At 38.0% G+C, this 21,566-nt stretch overlaps 1 protein-coding gene across 2 annotated transcripts in view; it reads right to left on the bottom strand.

Moving 5' to 3' along the window:
• Window positions 1-2,652: 2,652 nt before the first annotated feature.
• Window positions 2,653-21,566, bottom strand: part of LOC114496088 (FAS-associated factor 1) — a 380,509-nt gene continuing 361,595 nt past the window's right edge. For both annotated transcript variants that reach the window (XM_028511353.2, XM_028511352.2), the window contains one exon: window positions 2,653-2,937. In XM_028511353.2, the coding sequence (XP_028367154.2) occupies window positions 2,668-2,937 (270 nt within the window). In that variant the 3' untranslated portion in view covers window positions 2,653-2,667. The remainder of the gene's footprint in view (window positions 2,938-21,566) is intronic.

Here is a 21,566-nt window from a genome sequence, read left to right on the forward strand (position 1 = left end):
TAAAGTCGTATGTCAATTGTACCTCGACTGAAAAACAAAACAAAACAAGGGTTGGGAAGGACTAATTTAGCTTCTAAGTTTTGTAAATTCTTCACGGTGAGACGTTCATCATAGAACACAGGCTGATCTTGAACCCCTTAATAGTGGCTCTTCTCTAAGCTTCACACATTTAGAGTTCAACTACAGTGATAGAATTTAAGGTACTGGGACATGTGGTTCACACAGCATGTGTACCTGTGTTCCCTGTGCACATTTGTACATTGTATAGCACATGAACAAAGAGGAAGATTTTGGAGCAGTAGGTAAGCTAGTGAGAGACAGGCCAACGCTAGCACCTGGGGTCCACTCTAGTCTTCTGGATTTAGACACAAGTGATAGTAGGATCCTGATCCTGCCCAGGGTTGTGGCTGAGTGGGGGAGGTAAACTCGTCACTGGTTTCTGTCTCTATCCTGCAAATCTCACAGCCAATGTGAAGGACTAAGACGAATGTTAACTAAATTCTTGTTTTATTTGTGTGTTAAAGAAAGTCCAGGTTACTAAACTTTGTACTACTCAGTCATAATAACATCACAGAATATTAAGATTTACTATGTATTTTAATGGTAAGCTAGTCCAAGCCCCACCCCATATAAAGTAGGAACACCAAGAATGAGTCCTTCTCCAATATATATCCATTATTGCTGAAAAGGGATCATTCTCTAGTGTTAGAATATCTCCAATGATAGAAAAATCACTACCTTACAACACAAGACATTCCCCTCTTAGAAAATATTATACTTTTTTACAGGATACTTTCTTATCTCCTGTAACTTTCAACTGACTGGTCCCACTTCTGTCACTGGAGCCTCAAAGTCAGATCCCATTTTTCATGGCAGGCCTTCAGTTAGTGAAGACAACAATCACATCTCCTGTGGCCTTTCCTTCTCTAGAGGAAATGTTCCTCTAATGATACAATTTCCAGTTCCCTCACCTTCCTGTCAGCCCTGCTCTAAACATGCTTCTGTTTCTTCACACTTCAAGCATGGAGTCTAAGGACTCTTTCAGGGGTAGTTTACTTTAATAGAGTGCTGAATAGGACCATCAAGTTATCCTCTTGCTGGACTTTTAAGATTGTACCTCTAAAAATATAGCTAGCTTTTTCTTGGCACATAAAACACATTATTAATGTATATGAGGTCTGTCCGGAAAAAGTCAAGCCATCATTAATACAATGAGAACTGTTTGCACAACATCAATAGAACCTGGCAGCCAAGGAGAATGTACTGGAATGCACATGCGTGAACAATGATGACCTCACTGTACTAGTGAGTGGGGGCAGTAGATGCTGTTAAGTAAGCATGTGTACTGTGTGGCCGGCACATTCAAAATGATTGAGTGAGGAGAACAATGAATCTGCATCAAATTTTGCATTAAGCTTCAATGTTCCTCCCCAGAAACTATTTGGATGATTCAGACAGCTTTTGGGGATGATGTAATGAATGATTGGCAGCTTCATCATGACAATGCACCCACTCACACATTACATCTCGTGCAGAGTTTTTCTGCAAAACATTGAATCACCCAGGTGACTCAGCTCCCACTACAGCCCAGATTTGGTGCCCTGAGACTTCTGGCTTTTCCCAAACTAAAATCACCTTTGAAAGGGAAAAGATTTCAGACTGTCGATGAAATTCAGGAAAATACGATGGGGCAGCTAATGGTGGGCAACTGGGAGAACTGTGTGAGGTCCCAAGGTGCCTACTTTGAAGGGGACAGAGTTGTCCTTGTCCTATGTACAATGTTTCTTTTATCTTACATCTTCTTCAATAAATGTCTCTATTTTTCATATTAAATGGCTGGGTACCTTCTGGACAGACCTTGTATTCAGCTTAATTAAACCATAATCTCCATAAAGCATGGTCTTTCCATCCCAAACTTGAGCAATTGATTTTCTAAACCCAACATAGTAATCTATCTCTCTATAGGTCTATAATATTTCTCTAGGTTCATTTTTGTCTATTGTTTTAGTATTTTAGTATTTTCTTGAATCTTACTTTTCATGATCCAAAAATCTGATACTGTCTTCATTTAAGTTGCTAATAAGCACAGTTGAATAATAAAGGATTAAATATAAAACCTCTTGGTCTCCTCTAAGGAGAGGGCAGTCTCTTAGTCAACACTTTCTGGACACCACCACCATTTAATCAGCAATGAACCCATCTGTTTGTTTATCTCTCTACTTTGCCTCAGAATACTATGAGAGACTATTAAATCTCTTGCTGAAATGCAGATTTGAAGTGAATATAGGTTGTGATTCCTGCCTCCCCATGCTAATAACAAAATACTCTTGGTTTAACATGACTTGTTCTTAGTAAACCTACAATCATTGACCTTGATCTAATTGTTAAGGTGTTTAAACACACAATTTTCAGATCTATTCTGAGGTATACAGAGATGATACCTTGGGAAAACCTGTATGATGCTGGAACAGAGGAAATAGCTGGGAAAAAAGAAAGACCTAGTACTTAAGTGCTAGCATGGGCTACTGGGCATATATCTGCTGGCCTGGAGAGCCACACTTTCCCCAGAGAAAGATGATGCACAGGACAGTGAAGAACTGATAAGTGTGTGGTCTTGTAGCAGGCTGTACCATGGGACTTTCCTTAGACTGCTTTGTCTAACCCTAATCATGGGATACCTCCCACCTGGACACACTTCCCAAGACAGGCACAGGAACTTACGTCTCTCCGAGGAAAGGTGCTCAGTAACTTGAACTCATCCCATGGAAATCCTTTGGAAGCTACAAAATCAAAGACAATCTGGAGCTTATTGCTGGCCAGGAAACGCCGCTCCAGGAACTCTCCACTGGGGGTCCGGATCCGCAATTTGCTAACAGGCTCAGCATCTTCTTCTTTTGGCTCTGGAGGCAGGGCTTGCTCTAAGGAGAGCCGAATGGCCTGAGGAGAGCAAAAACCAGGCGTTAAACTATGTGATGGAAGAAACTGCAGGGAGAGGAGGAGAGAGAGACTAAAAAAAGCTGCTGCTTTCTTGAAACTCATTAAAAAGTTGTTGTTGATTTATTAACCAAGCCTAAAGTTTGAACAATAGAAATGTGTTTTTCATTTACTGAATATTATCCAAGCAATTTTTGCCCCTTTTTCATCCCATGGCACACATAAACTACTAAAATTCTGCGGGACACCAAAAATGTATTTTTTGCCAATCTGACAGGTATGTATAACTTTGATTGATTTAAAAAACAGTAATTACCTACCCTTTTTGCTCCAAAGTGATTTAAAAAAAATCAGGTGCAATCAGACACAATCTCATTATATAATGTGACCAGTAAGATGCAACTCATACAACCTATGCATTTATGGTTCAAGTCAGGGTGTTCCCACTGAACAGGTATCATTGTGTGTTGCCTGTTGTCATTTTTTTATGTGACAATCTAAGGGAAAAGAGGACAGTGCCCCTGACTAAATAGTCAGGTTTTGCATGTTTTAAAACTTCTTGCAGCGCGCCAGTTGAAAATTGCTGTATTAGGCCCAAATGACAATGAAAATAAATCTCACCTTGATGACACACATAATATTAAGTTGACTGGTAACTCCAGAGGAAAAACAGGTAATTTATTTATTTTTTAAACTGACAGACTTGGGTATTTGTGATTGAGAAAGAGCTATGAAATACCGAGTTGCTTCATTTTTATAATACAAAATAAGAGGATACAAAGTTTTAGGATACAAAATACTATGAGGCATTTATAAAACACACACATATACCAACTATTTATATTTAAAAAAACATACATTTCCCAAGTAGAAATAATTTAAGAGTTTGTAGATACTGGATAATGTACTAAAATGGAATACAAAGATTTTGTTTGGGGTGATAAAAAATTTTAGAAACAGATATGGTGAGAATATTTCCTGAATATGTGCATATGTATAAAGAGTAATTATTTATTTAAAAAATTCATTAATGGCAAGAATAGGTGTATGCCCCAAGTTGCTAAGAAGCTAATTCAACCACCAGTCAGGACCAACATTCTTAGAAAAAAAGCAGGAATCTGGCCATTAGCAAAAATCCTTTATCAGATTCCACTGTTGGATGTTTCATAATATTAAGTGGCATTCAATGTGGAAGAATAATATGAACTGAGGATGGGATGAAAAATATTTTATACAGTTGAATTAACTTTCCATTAGTAGAATATGATTGAATTTTTCTTTTCTTTTTATTGAATTTACTGGGGTGACACTGGTTAACAAAATTATACAGGTTACAGGTGCACAATTCTATAATACATCATCTGTTCACTGTATTGTTTGTTCACCACCCTAAGTCAAGTCTCCATCCATTACCATTTACCCGCCCAACCCCCTCCTCAACCTCCCTCCATCCCTCTCTCTCCTGGGCAATCAGCACACTGTTGTCTCTGTCCATGAGTTTCCTTCTCTTTCTTTTTTTGCTCAATCCCTCCAGCAGCCCCCTCGTGCAGCTCCCCCATCCCTGTGCCCCCTGACAGCTCTCAGCCTGCTCTCAATTATAAATCATATAATACTTGTCTTTCTCTGACTGGTTTATTTCACTTAGCATAATGTTCTCCAGGCCCATCCATGCTGTTGCAAAGGATAAGATTTCTTTTTTTATGGCTGAGTAGCATTCCATCGTATAAATGTGCCATAGCCTTTTTATCTGCTCATCTACTGGTAGACACTTGGGCTGCTTCCAAAGCCTTTTTATATTTTTAACTTCTGACTTATGTAAATTTTTATTCACATAATAAATATGTTTAAAAATGTGTTTCAAATATCAACAGAAAAACAAAGTTTGCTAAGACACTAGTATAGATAAGAAATTAATTTGTGTCATTCAGGAGAATTTGATTCTAATACTACAGTGTATGTTCAAAAAAACCTTAAGAATTTCTGCAGTCTGTAAAGAAAGCTATATTCCTCCTGGCGGCACTGGATAATATAATATCACCTACCTTACAGGGGAAAAGATGGAAATTATATATACAATATAAAGTCCCCGATGTGGCGTCTGATATACAAGAAGCTTCAGTTAATGGTTGTTTGGGATTGTGCTAGTGAAATAGTCCCATACTCTCATTTTTTATGTGGGGAAGCTGATACTCAGAAATGGAGACATAAGAAATATAGTTCAAAAATTAGAAGAATGGGAAGTTAAACTATTTATTTTTGCTTTTTTGGACAGCATGAGCAGTGGTTCATTTAATATTGATGTCCTGGGTCAGCAATGAGTATCAGCTGGATATTTCCAAGTATTAAACCATTTCAGTAATGCTATCAGATATTAAAAACCCCAAAAATACATGGTGCTGTGTATATCGTAATTAAATTCCACTGTATTATGTCTTTATAGCATGACATATGCTGTACTGTAGTTATTTGTTAAAAGTCTGGGTTTCCCACTAGCCTGCAGGCTACGTTCAGGTGTAGGAATGTGTCTTACTTCTTATTCCAAGTGCAGTGCGTGACATGAAATAGACGTTTAATACATAATTGATAAGGGATAGAATAAACTAAGATGTTAACTGAAATAATGCATGTGAGAGTGCTTAGTATGTCTGTAAACACACAGAAGGTGTGCAACAAAAGCTAAAATAATCTGAATCTCATGGGCTCTTCTTCTAGTAACCAAGAACTGATCATCCTGAGTTTCCTTTCTTTAAGGTCTAATTCACTCCAGCACCAACTGTTCAGATTAATTTTCTACATGTGTCCCTAAGAGGCTAACTGTGAGTTGCTTGTAGGGGTTAACTACCTCTGTGGATTAGAGTTATATACATTTGCTAAACTGTTAAACGGGATCATTTGACTATTTCTAACACTGGTGGTTCTTTAAAACCATATTTTTGAGATTAAAAAACATTACTGATTATAAAAGTGATAAAATTCATTGAAAAAGATTAAATAAGAACATTAAAATTAATTTCTAGATTCACTATTAAGAGATAGCTGCTGCCATTACTTGAATGTTTATACTCATTAATTTTTTAAACCATTTTAAGTGTATAATTTAGTGGTGTTGAGTATACTCACAATGTTGTGTTACCATCACCACTATTTCTAAACCTTTTTTATCACTCCAAACAGATGATACTCTCCATTAATTTTTCATACATGTTTATACACATTTAAACTTTCTAACCAAATTTTAATCAGTAGAGCTTTATCTTTTGTTCAAAATGATATATTTTAAATGATATATTTAAATGATATATTTTGTCATTGTTTTAAAGTTTTTATTGAACTATAGTATTCATATGAAAAAGTGTACAACTTGACAACATTTTTTTAAGGGAATATACCTATATAACTAGCACCCTGAGCAAGTATCTCAGAAGTCCTTCTGCCCCTTCCTGAGGATTACCTTTCTCAAAGTTGAATCATGCCCTGGCTGGTGTAGCTTAGTGGATTGAGCACAGGCCCACGAGCCAAAGCATTGCCAGTTTGATTCCCAGTCAGGGCACATGCCTGGGTTGCAGGCCATATGCCCAGTATGGGGTGTGCTAGAGGCAACCATACATTGATGTTTCACTCCCTCTTTCTCTCTCCCTTCCCCATCTCTCTAAAAATAAATAAATAAAATCTTTAAAAAATTTAAATCACTACCTTGACTGTTAACACTGCAGTTTAAAAAACTTTAATCTTTAAATTATATGTAATATACAATTAGGAAATAGGCTTTGGGTATGACACAGGTTCAAATCCTGGCCATTAGGCATATGACAGACAGTTTTTAAGAACTTCAGTTACTTCACATAAGAAATGAGGCCAATAACATCTTTCTCATGAAGGCTCTTATATAAAATGCAGTGATGTTTGGAAAATACTTAGCATGTACCGACACATGGTCAGCGCTCAGTGAGTGCTGGCATCAAACCTCACACTGTCCCACTGTGCTCAACAGACAACGGTCGTTTTGGTGTTGTCATCATTCCCTTTGCACCTACTTTAAATCAGTACTTAATGTGATATTTCCTGGTTTCTCCTCCTGTTCTCCCTTTAATCCACCTGTCTGCTTGCTTTCTGTTTTGACATTTCCCTGCACAGTATAACAACAGATGCTATATTATTGTCTGAACTCAACTAATTATCCTACAGAAGAATAAACAACAGTAGCTCATTATTCCATTCACTGTGCAGACAATGTCTACTCCTCAATGCAGCCAGTTGCCAGGGCTTTTCCCCAGGATGAGACAGACCTCAGACATCCCACACCACTGGTGTTCGATGTGGGAAACAATGAAGAGATGTTAGGTAGTAAGTCGGCAATCTTGGGATCTAAATACACAAGTTTTACTGGCAAAAAAAGAACAAAACTATATCAGTAGCTCAGTTTGAAATATACTGGCAGAAAGCAAAGGCCTTGTATAAGTAAACACTGTTGAAAAACAATGATATGAAGGACATCTATACTGGAATAGAAGCCTTAGTAAACACCACTGTTAAACTTCAGTTTGGTTTGCTCAACAAATACAGTTTTTAATCTGCATTGTAGTTTTGCAACAAAACAAGAAAACCTGGTATAAATTGGATATATGAACTGATCTTGGAGTCTCTGTTTTACTAAAACTTGAATATTTAGAGTATTTAAATCAAAGGAATAAGAAATGGGGACTTAAAAAATTAGTGAAATACAGACACAGAAAAGACTGTTTCTACACAATTACCTTTTTTAAACAGGAAAGATACACTTACACAAATCTTTTATAATAAGAATGAAAGACCACCTTAATTTGCACACATGTGCATACATGAATACATGCACACAGGATCTTGTATGCTTCTATGAGTAACCATCAAATAGCAGTTTATAGATGGTTGAAGCAGAGTGTGAAATAGGCTAAAGCTAATATTCATTAATTCCACAAATTCTCACTGAGCTCCTCCTATGTGTGAGGCATTGTTCTAGATAATGGGAAAATAGTAGTGAACAATATAGATTTAGAAAAATTCTGCTTACGTGGAAGCTGTATTTTAGTAGAATGGGAGAAAGATAACAAATACATGCAGAGGAAATTATGTGCGTGTTACATGGTGACGAGAGGTGTAGAGAGAATGCAGAGTGCTGGTAGAACGGAAGGAGCGCAACTTTACTGTAAGCCTCAAGAAGCAAATATTGTAGGCCTCAATGAGCAAAGGCCTAAAGGAAAAAGCAAGTCACATGGACATTTACATCAGAGAGGTGCATTATAGGCAGAAGTCACAGAAATTGCTAAACTCTGGTGTCTGGGTTGACTGAAGAATAGCAAGGCAGCCCATGAGGCAGGAGCAGAATAAAAGCAAGAGGAGTAAGCGCTGAAATTTGAGAGGAATCAAAGGGGATGGGTGATTGAATCATATGTGGTCTTGAGCAGCCCACTTAATAATTTTTCCCTTTTTTAAATTAAGATATAATTTAAATACAGTAAAATCCATCCTTTTAAATGTATAGTTCTATAAATATTGACAAATGTATGTGTTTGCATAATCATCAGCAATCAAGATAAAGACCAGTTCCATCACCGCCCCCCAAAAATCCTCTCTCATCCCTAGCCCCAGGCAACCTGTAATCTGTTTTCTGTTCCTAGTTTTGCTTCTCTAGAATGTCATATAGATCTAATCATAAAGATATAAATAGCTGCTTCATTTAGTGTAATGCATTTGAAATTCATCCATGTTATTGAATATATCAGTTTATTCCCATTTATTGCTTAGTGGTATTCCATTGTATAGGTATGTCATTTGATTATTCCTTTTCCAGCTAAGGAACACTTGAGTTGTTTCCAATTTTTGGCAACTCAAAATACAGCCACTATAAGTATTTGTGTAAACATAAATTTTAGCCTTACTTTCATTTCACTTACATGTGAATATCTAGGAGTGTGGCCATTGGGTTATATAAGTATGTGTAGATTTAACTTTATAAGAAAGTGCCAAATTATTTTCCAAAGTGTGTGCACTATCACAAATGATTCTGATCATTAATATGTGAGTTCCAGTTGCTCTTCATCTTTGCCAATTCTTGGTATTATCTTTTTTCTTTTAAAAAGCCATTCTAATTGGTATGTATTTACTGTGGTTTTAATTTGCATGTCTCTAATGACAAATAATGTTGAGCATCTTTTCATGTGCTTATTTGCTCTTGTGTATATCTTCTTTGATAAAGTGTCAAATATTTTGCCCATTTTTAAACTCGGGTTGTTTTATTATTGAATTTTGAGAGTTTGTTATATATTCTGAACATTAGATATGTGATTCTCTCTCAGTCTGTGGCTTATTTTTTCATTTCTTAACAGTGCCTTTTGAATGGAAGTTTTTAATTTTGATGAAGTATAATTTAGATATTTATTATTTACAGATTATACTTTTGGTGTCACACCTAAGAAATCTTTGCTTACTCTAGATCATAAAGATTTTCTCTTATGTTTTTTTCTAGGACTTAAGGTTTTATATTTAGGTCTATAATCCATTTTGAGTTAACTTTTTACATGTGATGCAAAGTATAAATTGAAAGTTTTATCACTTTGTGTTTTTACCTTTTTTTGGTATATGATTATCAAATAATTGCAGCATAATTTTTTGAAAAGACTTTCCTTTCTCCATTGAATTGCCTCTGCACCTTTGTTGAAAATCAACTGACTATGTGCAAGTCTATTTCTGGACTATTTGTTTTGTTTCATTGATCTATGGGGGTCGTTTTGCCAATTCCCACACTGTCTTGATTATATCAAGTCTTGAACTCAGATAGTCTAAGTGCTCCAACTTTGTTTTTCATAACTGTTTTGTCTATTCCAGTTTTACTGCCTTTTAAAAAATCATCATTCAAGGATATGTTCATTGATTTGAGAGAGGGGAGGAGAGAGAGGGAAAGAGGGAAAAGAGAGAAAGAGAGAGAGAGAGAGAAACATCTATTAGTTGCTTCCTCTACCCCTATGCACCCTGACCAGGGATCAAACTTGCAACCCAGGTATGTGCCCTGGCCAGGGATTGGACCTGTGACCTTTTGGTGTAAGGGATGACACTCCACACTCTAACGAACTGAGCCACCTGGCCAGGGCTTATTGCCTTTTTCATATAAATTTTAGAATTACTTTGTCAGGTCCCCTGCAAAAATCTGCAAAGATGTTGATTAGAATCACTGTAAAGATTTTAGCTTTTATTTTGAGATATGAAGCCATTGTTGGTTTCTGAAGTAACATGATGTACCAATTGCTTCTGAGCCCCTGTCATGTGACTGAGCCCAGTACTACTCCTAGAGAAAAACCAGACTCAGGGGCCCCCGGCAGTGGTGAGGGGGCACCTGTGTATGGGCTCACAGGGAGGCAACTACGCAAGTACACGAAGTCCAGCACCTAGGCCGGGGCATCCACCCAGGGCAAGATTGTTCAGTTAGTTTCCTAACTGAGGCTCTGACACAGAGACCCTGCAGTTCTGATCTGATCATATTAGCATATCCAAGAGGTGACTAACATTCCTCCAGGCCAGCAGAGTTACTCCAGAAGTTTTATGTCTGTGCTCCAGCACATCAGTACAATGTGCAGTGGAGCTGGCTTTGAGGACTGCAATGGGTCTAGGCTTTTGTTTTGGTGATGTTTAAGGTGCATGGCAAATGTGTGGTCTTTTTTCTATAGAGCTTTTTAATATACATTTTCTGACTAGAAACATTTTCATATAACACTCCAATAAACATTTTGCTTAAAAAAGGTAAAAATAAATAAATAAATAAAAAGAGCCCTGACCAGCATGGCTCAGGTTGCTGCTTTGATTCCTCATGACCCAGGAGCATATGAGAGGCAACAGATCGATGTTTCTCTCCCTCTTTCTCCCTCCCTTACCCTCTCTCTAAAATAAATAAGTGAACTATTTAAAAATTTTTTTTAAATAATAAAAATATTTATTGAAAGACATAGGAAAGGCAAAAATGAAGGCGTGGAAGTCAAGTTGGGAGGCTACTAAAGTCACTCAGGTTAACAATATTTTGTTGGATGAGGGTGGTAGTAGTGAAGTTATCAGAAGCATTTGAATTCTGCACATATTTTGAAGGTAGAATCCACAGTACATGCTCATTAAATGTGGAAATGAAAGAGAGAAGTCAAGAATGATTCCAAGGTTTTGGCACAAAACAAGTGGAAAGATTTTCTCCTTATTAAAATAGGGAACAGTCATGAAGGAGAAAACATGTTAAGTTTGTGATGTCTGTTAGACATCTAAGTGGAGATGATGGGCTAGCAATTCAAGTCTGGAAATCAGCAGAAGGGAAGAGCTGGAGATATAAATTTGAATTAAAATGTGCGGACAGTATTTGAGGTCCTGATACCAGGTGAGATCATCAGAGGAGGAGGATGGATCTTACACGGGAACAGTTGGTCTGACCCAACTTGGCAGCCACTCTCTGCTCCTGGCAACAAACTATCCTTCTAGAGGGTATGACTAGCTTACTAGTGTCACTGTTGGATGAAGTAAGTCAAGGCAAATGATCATATTTCTTAAACCACAATTCAGCCATATAATCTCTGGACTGCTGCTGGACACGAGAAACAGTCTGTAGGTTGTGATTTTGATATTGTGAAAGTAGAATTTCTAGTCTATTTTAATGGTTTGTGAAGATAACACTAAAATACTCTAGGTTGGAACTATCTAAAAATTGTAGATATATGGTCTCTATAATCATAATGAGTATATTTATGTATTGGCAGCTACTACATTAAGTTGTTGCAGAGATTCAATAAGATAAGGTCTACTAAGTGCTCAGCACAGAGCTTAGCGCCTAGAACTGCACGAGAGACAGTGATAATGACGGCGGCAGGGGGGATTATCCCATGGCCCAGTGTAATGGTGTTATTTTTATGTGCCAAGAAGCACATGCAAAATAAAGACGTAAATTATTAAGAGCCATTTTACTTTAATAATCTATTCAAAGTAATTCTTGGGGTAATAGGTAGAAAGAATACCAGATAAGAACTCTGGTTCTGCTTTTACCAGGCTAAGGATAGGTAAGAATTTTAAAATAGGCTTTTAAATCCTGCTATGATCTTACTTTCTTCATCTGTACAATGGGAATGATACTCTCCTCCTTATCCATTTAGTAGAATGGGTTGTGAAGATCAAATCAGAAGATGGATGGGAAGTACTAGGCTCTGAATTCCGTCCTCTTCTCTTCCCATTTAACGGTCTTTAATAATATCTAACATTTTCTAATTGAGGAGGCACCAGAGTGTAAAAGGAAACAACTCTGGGTAGAGAGGCAAAAATGCAACTTTGTTCATTTCTGTCTGTGGGCACTAGCAGCAAAAGGGCAACAGCTTTGTGCCCATTCTCTCTCACCCACGACTCTCCCAAACTTGGCCCTGTTAGCCTGAGCTCTAATTATTAGACTGTGTTCTAAATTTGTCTATTTCACTGTTCCCTGGGGAAGCCCTGTGGCTTGCTCCCTTTGTTCATTATTACCCAGCCGGTGCCCTACCCTTCCCCATCCATCTATTCATCAGTCCATCTACACTATTCTTCTTCCATCTTTAACCATCAAAGTTTTCTAATCCTCCAAAGCCTCCTCCTTTGTGAAGTCTTTCTTGTTGCCTGCCTAGGCACAGATAATCTTCAGTATTCTATGCTATTTGAATAGTTTTTATAATGTATCTTTTCCTGTGGCTATTTTGTATTCCTCTACCCTCTGTATTAGATAGTGACCTCCTTAATGGCAGGGCCTGTATCTCCCACTTGCTATGTAGCTTCCATAGCACTTGATTTAGTATTTTGCACACAGAAGATGAACGATTATTTGCTGAATAAGGACATTAAAAGACCTGCGAGTCCAAAAGCTTAGCTGAAACCTTTTCTACTTACCAAAAACCCAGTAGCAAAATGTAATACTCAGAAAAGAATTCTTAAATTCTTTCATAGTTCATACATTTCTCTAGTTACTATGAAATCCATCTTTTAAACTGGACCATCAGAAAATTGTATTATTTGGGCCTTTGCAGAGATGCTTTTACTAAATTGTGCTTTGGCCTTATGAGCTCGAATCTCATAAAGTTATAAGAAGCTTTTATAACATGACTTGCTATTGCTATTATGAGTATTGGATATAGTTGAGGGTAGTATTCACCATATTGCACAGCTTCTTCTTCAAGTGAAACCACAGGAGACACTGCTTAAGGTCTTACTTGAATAATCTGGGTACCTCCTGGGGAACTGGCCTTTACTTGATGTTATAGACAGAATGAAACATGTAAACAATCATATTTCTTTTGTTTTAGCCCAAAAGAAGAATAGAACAAATTTTGTGGCTTGTCTTGAACAAATGTACACAACTCTAGCACGTGCATTTGGTGCCTGTGCTGGATTATCTGTCAACATGTTAATCTTACCATCGATTTTATCTTCCTTCATTTTCTCTGATACTATATCTTTTCTTTCTTTCTTAATTCATTTGAATTACAAATACTTATGTAAGTTACTTGAAACACACTTTAGAAAGAATATGTATATAGATTAGTAAAATAGGGGAGACTTTTTGTCATTTTTTAAATTTTCCTTCAGAAGAGTCTTAAAGCCTTTCTCAGTGTCATGGCCAAGGACCAGATCACAATGCCTTCCTAGAGTTTACTGATTTCATTCTAACAGTTACCACACAGCAAAATGAGGCCAAATGCTAAGGAATTTCCCTGTAACCAAGGTGATTTCACTATTCAATACTTTGTTTCTCTACAGGATTTTGAAATACTAGAGATAATCATAAAAATAAAACCATTCTAGTTCCTAATGCAATTACATGGGTTAGAATTTCTGGTCAGAAGGGGAGGCATTGTTACTGTGAAAAGTCAGGTGACCAGCCAGACTGGCAACCATAGGCATACTGCATAATCTCTTAGGGTCTCAGTTTTTTCAGAGGTTGCACAATATCAGCTCTTCCCAAGGAGTCATTTGTTGTACACTACTATGTTAAAACATGCTAATTGGTGCCCCATGAAAAACAGGGTCTAGAAAATTTGGGTAAGACTGAGTTAAATTACGATAAATATAAGATAAATATTTTCCTAATGGTGGCATTTATTAAGAGCCTTTAATTGTAACTCTGGGGGAGAGGAGTAAAGTAAGTAATGTTACAGGGTGCAGCCAAGAGGGGGGACCCCAAATGGGCATTTGAAATGGGGTCCAGAACTTAAGGTGTCCAGGAGATTTTAAGATGTCTCCACCCCCCCCCCCCCCCCCCCGCCGCCCCGCCAGGGTGTGGGTTGGGGGAAGGGACAAATGGAGCAGGGCCATTGAGAGCTGTTTTGCATAGCAACAGCCTTGCAGCTAAGCTCTGGCGTGGTCGTTTGGCATATCTATAACCTCTGACTGGTTGCATAGATATCTTAAGTAGCTGTGATCAGCTCTAAGCCAGGGGAATGGAAGTAACTTCTCCACCCAGATGTAACTGGGGGGGGCAGGTCCCCTGAGTTACAGCGCCTGCATGGGAGCTCAGAGAGGATTGGCTCCAGGACATGGGGCCACGCCTGCCCAGACTCATGATGGCAGCCCAGTAAAGCTGGAAGGATTTGAGTTCTGGCATGTGAGGCCGAGTGTAGGAGGAGTCGGAAATGGGGCTGCAGAGGAAGATTGGTGCGGGGATTTAAACCCAGACATGGCAGCCCTGAGAGGGAGAACCACATGGCCTTGACAAAGTGGAGACTCCCGCAGCCCTGAGGGAGAGAACCATGCAGCTTTGGCAGAGTGGGGATTCCCCCTTCCCACAGCTTTGTAGGGGGGAGAAGCATGTGGTTTTGGCTGAGTGGGGACTCCCGTGGCCCTGGGAGAGAGGACCACGTGCCTCTGCCAGAGTGGGGACCCCCACAGCTTTAGAAGGGGGAACTACCACCTGGTTTTAGCAGAGGTCCCGGCGACTCAGCTGAGGGTGCCGGGAACCCAGGGAGGTCTCCCAGTTGAGATCGAGTACTAACTGGGAATAACCAGAGGACTACCTGAGCCATGGACTTCTATTTCCTTTCCTGAGATACAGTACTCTGGACTGGGCAAAGGAGGAAGGAAGGAAGGAATGTGTCTGTTTGTGGGTGTTTTAAGGGACTTTGGGATTTTGGTGAAGACATTAGGTCACTACTTTAAGTCTGTATAGCATTAAATAAACATTTCCTTTCCTTCTCACGAATCTCTGGCATTGAGAGACGTCTTTCCTTTAGCGGCAGACATGACGGACCTGGGGGCTTTTTTTAATAATAGTATATCGTCCCAGGCCCCCCCTTGTTTGTTCTGTAACAGTAACACTACCTAAACTTGTTTTTTGGGGGGAGCACCTCAATAGGCAAGTGCGAGTAACGACTAGTTGCAAAATATGACTGGTCCTGAGAGACCCAAGATAGCAGAGGAGTAAGTGGAAGCTACACTAATTTCCTAGGACTAATCTGGAATTACAACTAAATTATAGAGAATCATAGCGAGTAACAACCTGAACGCTATTTGGAGAGAAGCCTATAACCAAGGACAGATGAAAGAAAACACTTCACCACAATGAGGCTGGTAGGGAGAACAGAGGAGGTGCAAGAGGTTTGGCTGGGCTCCCATGGGCAGCAGCTGAGGTGTCGCAGGGATATTTCAGTGGCTGGGAGGTTCCCTCTGAGAAGTGTAGGGTCTAAACCCCAAGCTGGGCTCCCAGCCTACAGTGCCAGAGTCAGGAAAGGAACCCAGATAACATCCAACTGTGAAAAGCAATGTGGTTTCTGTCCACCAGGGAGAGATGGCTGCAGACACAGAGAGCCTCTTAAAGGGCCAACACACAAAATTTCATTTGCAACCACTTACTCTGGGCTCTAGCAATGGAGGTGCAAAATGGACTACAGATGTGGGAGGAGAGTCTATGGCTGGTGGCTCTGGGGAGAGAACTGAAGGAACAGCCACCAGGATTCCTGTGCTAGGTCATTCCCCATAGTGTAGAGGCTGTCTTTCTCAGGCGGTCCACTCCCTCCCAAGTGGCATCAGCCTGAGGGGAAGCAGTAGCCCCACTGGCAGGAATTACTTAAGCTCCACAGGGTGCTGAGTACAGTTTGAGGCTATATAGTGATTAGTTTAAAAACTAAGGCAGATCTCTGGGAGCTCTGAGACTTTATCTGACCCTCCCCTGGGCTCAGTTCAGGTAAAAGTTTGCTTTGGTGCACAGCCTGGTTCTTTCTGCACACAAACGTGTCTGGCAGAGGGAGCCATACACTGTGTATCACTGACAGCCCAAATAGGTTGCCCAGGGCCAGTCACAAGCAGTGTCTGACGAAGGCCTGCAAAAGTCTTTGCAGAACTACCCAATACATAGAAACAAATACAGAAGCAGCCAAAGTGGGAAGACAAAGAAACAGACTCCAAATGAAAGAACATAAGAATTCTCCAGAAGAACTAGATGAAATGGAGGCAAGCAAATTATCAGATAGAAAGTTTAGAGTAATGACTATAACGATACTCAACAGCATGAAAAAGGCATAGAAACCATAAAAAAAGACCAATCAGAAATAAAGGATTAATACCTGAAATAAATACTATACTGGAAGGAAAAACAATAGATTAGATGAAGCAGAGGACTGAATCAGTGATCTGGAAGACAAGATAGAAAAAAACACCCAAGCAGAGTAGCAAAATGAAAAAAGAATAAAAAAAAACTAGGAGAGCTTAAGAGACATTTTGGATAACATGAAACATAACAACATCCACATCATGGGAATACCAGAAGGAGAAGGCAGTGAACAAGGGATTGAGAACCTATTTGAAGAAATAATAACAAAAAACTTCCCTAACTTGGTGAAGGAAAAAGACCCAGGAAAATCAGAGGTCCTAAACAAGCTGGATTCAAAAAGGCCTATTATGGGACACATCATAATTAAAACAACAAGGCTTAAAGACAAGGAGAGAATCCTAAAAGTTGCAAGAGAAAAAGCAGGTAGCTACATATAAGGGAGCACCAATTAGACTGGCATCTGATTTTTCAACAGAAATATTTCAGGCCAGAAGTGGGTGGTGTGAAATATTCAAGGTGATGAAAAGCAGGGACCTATAACTAAGGCTAATTTACCCAGCAAGGCTATCATTTAAAATCAAAGGAGAAATAAGGACCTTCCAAGACAAGAAAAAGCTAAAGGAGTTTGTTACCACCAAACCAGTACTGCAACAAATGTTAAAGGGCTTACTTGAAGAAGAAGAAAAGGAGATGAAAAAAGAAAAACAGGAAAACAATCTAACAATAAAATGTTACATACCTATCAATACATACATACATATCTATCAATAATCACCTTAAATGTAAATGGCTTAAATGCTTCAACCAAAAGACACAGTGTAGCTGAATGGATAAGACAAGGCCCATATATATGCTGCCTCCAAGAGACCCATCTCAGATCAAAAGATACACATGGACTAAAAGTAAAGGGATGGAAAAAGATATTTCATGCAAATGGAAAGGAAAAAAAGTTGGGATAGCAATACTTATATCAAACAAAAGAAACCCAACTTTAAAACAAAGGCTATAGTAAGAGACAAAAAAGGACACTACAGGATGATAAAGGGAACAATCCAACATGAGGATATATCCAGTAAACATTTACACAACCAGCATAGGACCGCCTAAATATGTAAAGCAAATCTTGATGGACATAAAAGGGAGAGATCGACAGAAATACAGTCATAGTTGGGATTTTAACACCCCACTGATTTCAACTGATAGATCTTCCAGACAGAAAATCAACAAGGAGACAGCAGCCTTAAAAGGCACACTAGATCAAATAGATTTAATTGACGTCTTCAGAGCATTTCATCCTAAAGCAGCAGCAGAATACACATACTTTTCAAGTGCACATGGAATGTTTTCTAGGATGGACCACATGTTAGGACACATAACAAGTCTCAATAAATTCAAGATTGAAATCATCAAGCATCTTCTGACCACAATCCTATAAGCCTAGAAAGGAATCACAAGAACACTGAAAAACACATAAAGACAGGGAAGCTAAATACCATGTTACTAAACAAGGAATGGGTCAACAATGAGATCAAGGAAGAAATTAAAAGACCTCAAAACAAATAAAAATGAGGCCAAAATAATCCAAAATCTGTGGCACACTGGGAAAGGAATCCTAAGAGGGAAACTCATAGGATTATAGGCTTATCTCAAAAAACAAGAAAAGGCTGAAATAAACACTCTAACTTTACACTTAGAGAAACTTGAAAAAGAATAACAAAGCCAAAAGTAAGTAGAAGGAAGGAAATAATAAAGATCAGAGTGGAAATATGTGAAATAGAGTCTTAAAAAATGATACTGAAGATCAATGAATCCAAGAGCTGATTCTCTGAAAAGATAAAGATTGACAACCCTTTAACTGGACTCATCAAGAAAAAAAGAGGACCCAAATAAATAAAATCAGAAATGAAAAGGGAGAAATGGGAGAAATAAGAGCTGAAAGAAAAGAAATACAAAGGTTTGTAAGAAAATTTTAAAAACAACTATAATCTAACAAACTGGACAACCTGGACAAAACGGTTCAATTCTTAGAAACATACAATCTTCCAAAACTAAATCACAAAGAACCAGAGTATCTGAATGGACAGAGAAAACCTAGTAAAATTGAAGCAGTAATCGAAAGAATCAAACAAACAAAAGTCCTGGACCAGATGGCTTCACAGGTGAATTTTATCAAACATTCCAAGAAGAACTAACACTTCTTCTGAAACTACTTCAAAAAATTCAATAGGAGGCAAGGCTCCCAATCTTATTTTTATGAGGCCAGCATAATCCTAATTCCAAAACCAGATAAAGACACTAAAGAAAGAAAATTATAGGCCAATACCACCAATGAACATGGACACTAAAAATCCTCAACAAAATATTCGCAAACAGAATACAGCAATGCATCAAAAAGATCATACATCACTATCAAGCAGGATTTATTCTGGAATGCAAGGTTGGTACAATATTTGCAAATCAATAAATATAATTCACCACAAAAACAAAATGAAGGATGAAAACCATATGACTCTGTCAATAGATGCAGAAAAAACATTTGATAAAATCCAGCACACGTTTATGATAAAAACTCTCAGCAACGTGGAATTAGAGGGAACATACCTAAACATAATAAACACCATACATGAGAAACCCACTGCCAGCATCCTACTCAGTGGGTAAAAACTACAAGCATCTTAAGGGGAATCCCCTTAAGACTGGGAACAAGAAGCGGGTGTTTGCTTTTACCTCTCTTATTCAACATGGTATTAGAAGCCCTAGCTACAGCAATCAGACAAGAAGAAATACAAGACATCCAAATTGGAAAGGAAGAGGTAAAACTGTCTTTATTTGCAGATGACATGATAGTGTACATACAGAACCTCAAGAAACTACTAGAACTGATCAATGAATTCAGCAAAGTAGAGTACGAAGTTAACATCCAGGAATCAGTTGCATTTTTATATGCCAGTAATGAACTAATAGAAAGGGAAATTAAGAAAACAATCCCATTCACAATTGCTTCAAAACGAATAAAATACCCAGAAATAACCTAACCAAGGACATAAAAGACCTGTACTCAGAAAATAAAAGACACTGAAGAAAGACACTGAAGAAGATACAAATAAATGGAAGCACATACCCTGTTCATGGATAGGAAGAATTAACATCATTAAAATGTCCATACTACCCAAAGCATTCCATAGATTCAATGCAACTTCTATCAAGATGTAATGACATATTTCACAGAACTAGAACAAGTATTTCAGAAATTTATATAGAACCACAAAAGGTCCTGCATAGCAACAGTGAATCTGAGAAAGAAAAACAAAATTGAAGGAATCATGCTACCTAATATCAAACTATACTATAAGGCCACAGTAATCAAAACAGCATGATACCAGCATAAAAACAGACACATAGATCTAGGGAAGAGAATAGAGAGCCAGAAATAAACTCATACCTTTATAGTCAATTAATATTCAACAGAGGAAGCAAGTACGTTTAATAGGCAAAAGCTAGCTTATTCAATAAATGGTGTTGGAAAAATTGGACAGATATGTGTACAAAAATGAAACTAGACCACCTTCTTAACACTACACACAAGAACAAATTCAAAATGGATTAAAGACTTAAATGTTAGACCCCAAACCAAAAAAACTGCAGAAGAAAATATAGGCAGCAAAATCTCAGACACTGCTTGTAGTCATTTTTTATTGGATATTATCTCCCCAGTCAAGGTAAACAAAATAAAAAAAAATAAATGGCACTAAAAATTTTTTGTATAGCAAAGGAAAACATCAACAAGATAAAAAGACAACCCACAGAATGGGAGAACATATTTGCCAATATCTGATAAGGGTTAATATCCAAAATTTATAAATAACTTAGAAAATTAACACCAAAAACAATGCAATTAAAAAATGGGCAATGGATCTGACTGACACTTTTACAAAGAGGACATACAAATGGCCAACAGACATATGGAAAAATGCTCAATGTCACTAATCATAAGAGAGATGCAAATTAAAACCACAATCAGATATCACCCCACACCTATCAAAAGGGCTATCACCAATAAATCAACAAGCAAGTGCTGGTGAGGAGGTGGAGAAAGGATCTGCCTTTTGATCCAGTGGTCCCTCTTCTGGAAATATATCTGAAAGAACCAAAAACACTAATTTGAAAGAACATAAGCATCCCTATGTTCATTGTAAGATATGGAAGCAGCTCAAGTATCCATTGGTAAATGGGTGGATAAAACAACCATGGGATATTTAAACAATGGAATACTACTCAGCCATAAAAAAGAAGACAAATTTGCCCTTTTTGACAGTATGGATAGACCTAGAAAACATTATGCTAACTGAAATAAGCCAGTTTGAGAAAGACAAATACCATATGATCTCACTGATATGTGGATTCTAATGAACAAACTGAACTAACAAGCACAACAGAGACAGACTCATAGAGAGCAGGATGACACTGAAAGGAAGTTAGGGGTCTAAGGATTGAGCAAAAAGGAAAAAGAACTTATGGACATGGACAACAGTGTAGTGACTGTGGGCGGGAGAGGTATTTAAGGGGATTAAATGATAATGGAAAAAATACAATTAAAAAAATAAAATATGACTTGTCCTCCCTCCCTCTCTGCCCCATCTTCTCACATGTTTACAGCCAGAGCATATATATGAGGCACACTAAAAAATGTTTATGGGGTCTTCTATGAGAAGACAGGCTTTGTCTATATCTGGAGAGAAAATTTAAGCCCATAGGAAATAAAGTAAAGCATCAGAAAAAGTACATATGCTACCAAGCTCTAGATCCAGAACATGTGGTTAACTGTGTATACTGACATTTAGCAAGTATAAGGTTGAAGATATGCTATTAAGAGAGAGAGAGAACATGTGTAAAAGAAAGCATGAAAAAGCAAGAGTCCTAAATTTTTAAATTATTTTTTGAAATAGCCTAAAAACATGGCAACAGATCTCTCTTATCTGAACTTCTGTGAAACTTTGCATATGTGATTCCTGTAGACACATATGATGACACATAGCCTTGTACTGAATGGAGTGAGCACGAAAGCAAGAGC

The sequence above is a fragment of the Phyllostomus discolor genome, chromosome 5, assembly GCF_004126475.2.
Source record: "Phyllostomus discolor isolate MPI-MPIP mPhyDis1 chromosome 5, mPhyDis1.pri.v3, whole genome shotgun sequence".
Classification (NCBI taxonomy): domain Eukaryota; kingdom Metazoa; phylum Chordata; class Mammalia; order Chiroptera; family Phyllostomidae; genus Phyllostomus; species Phyllostomus discolor.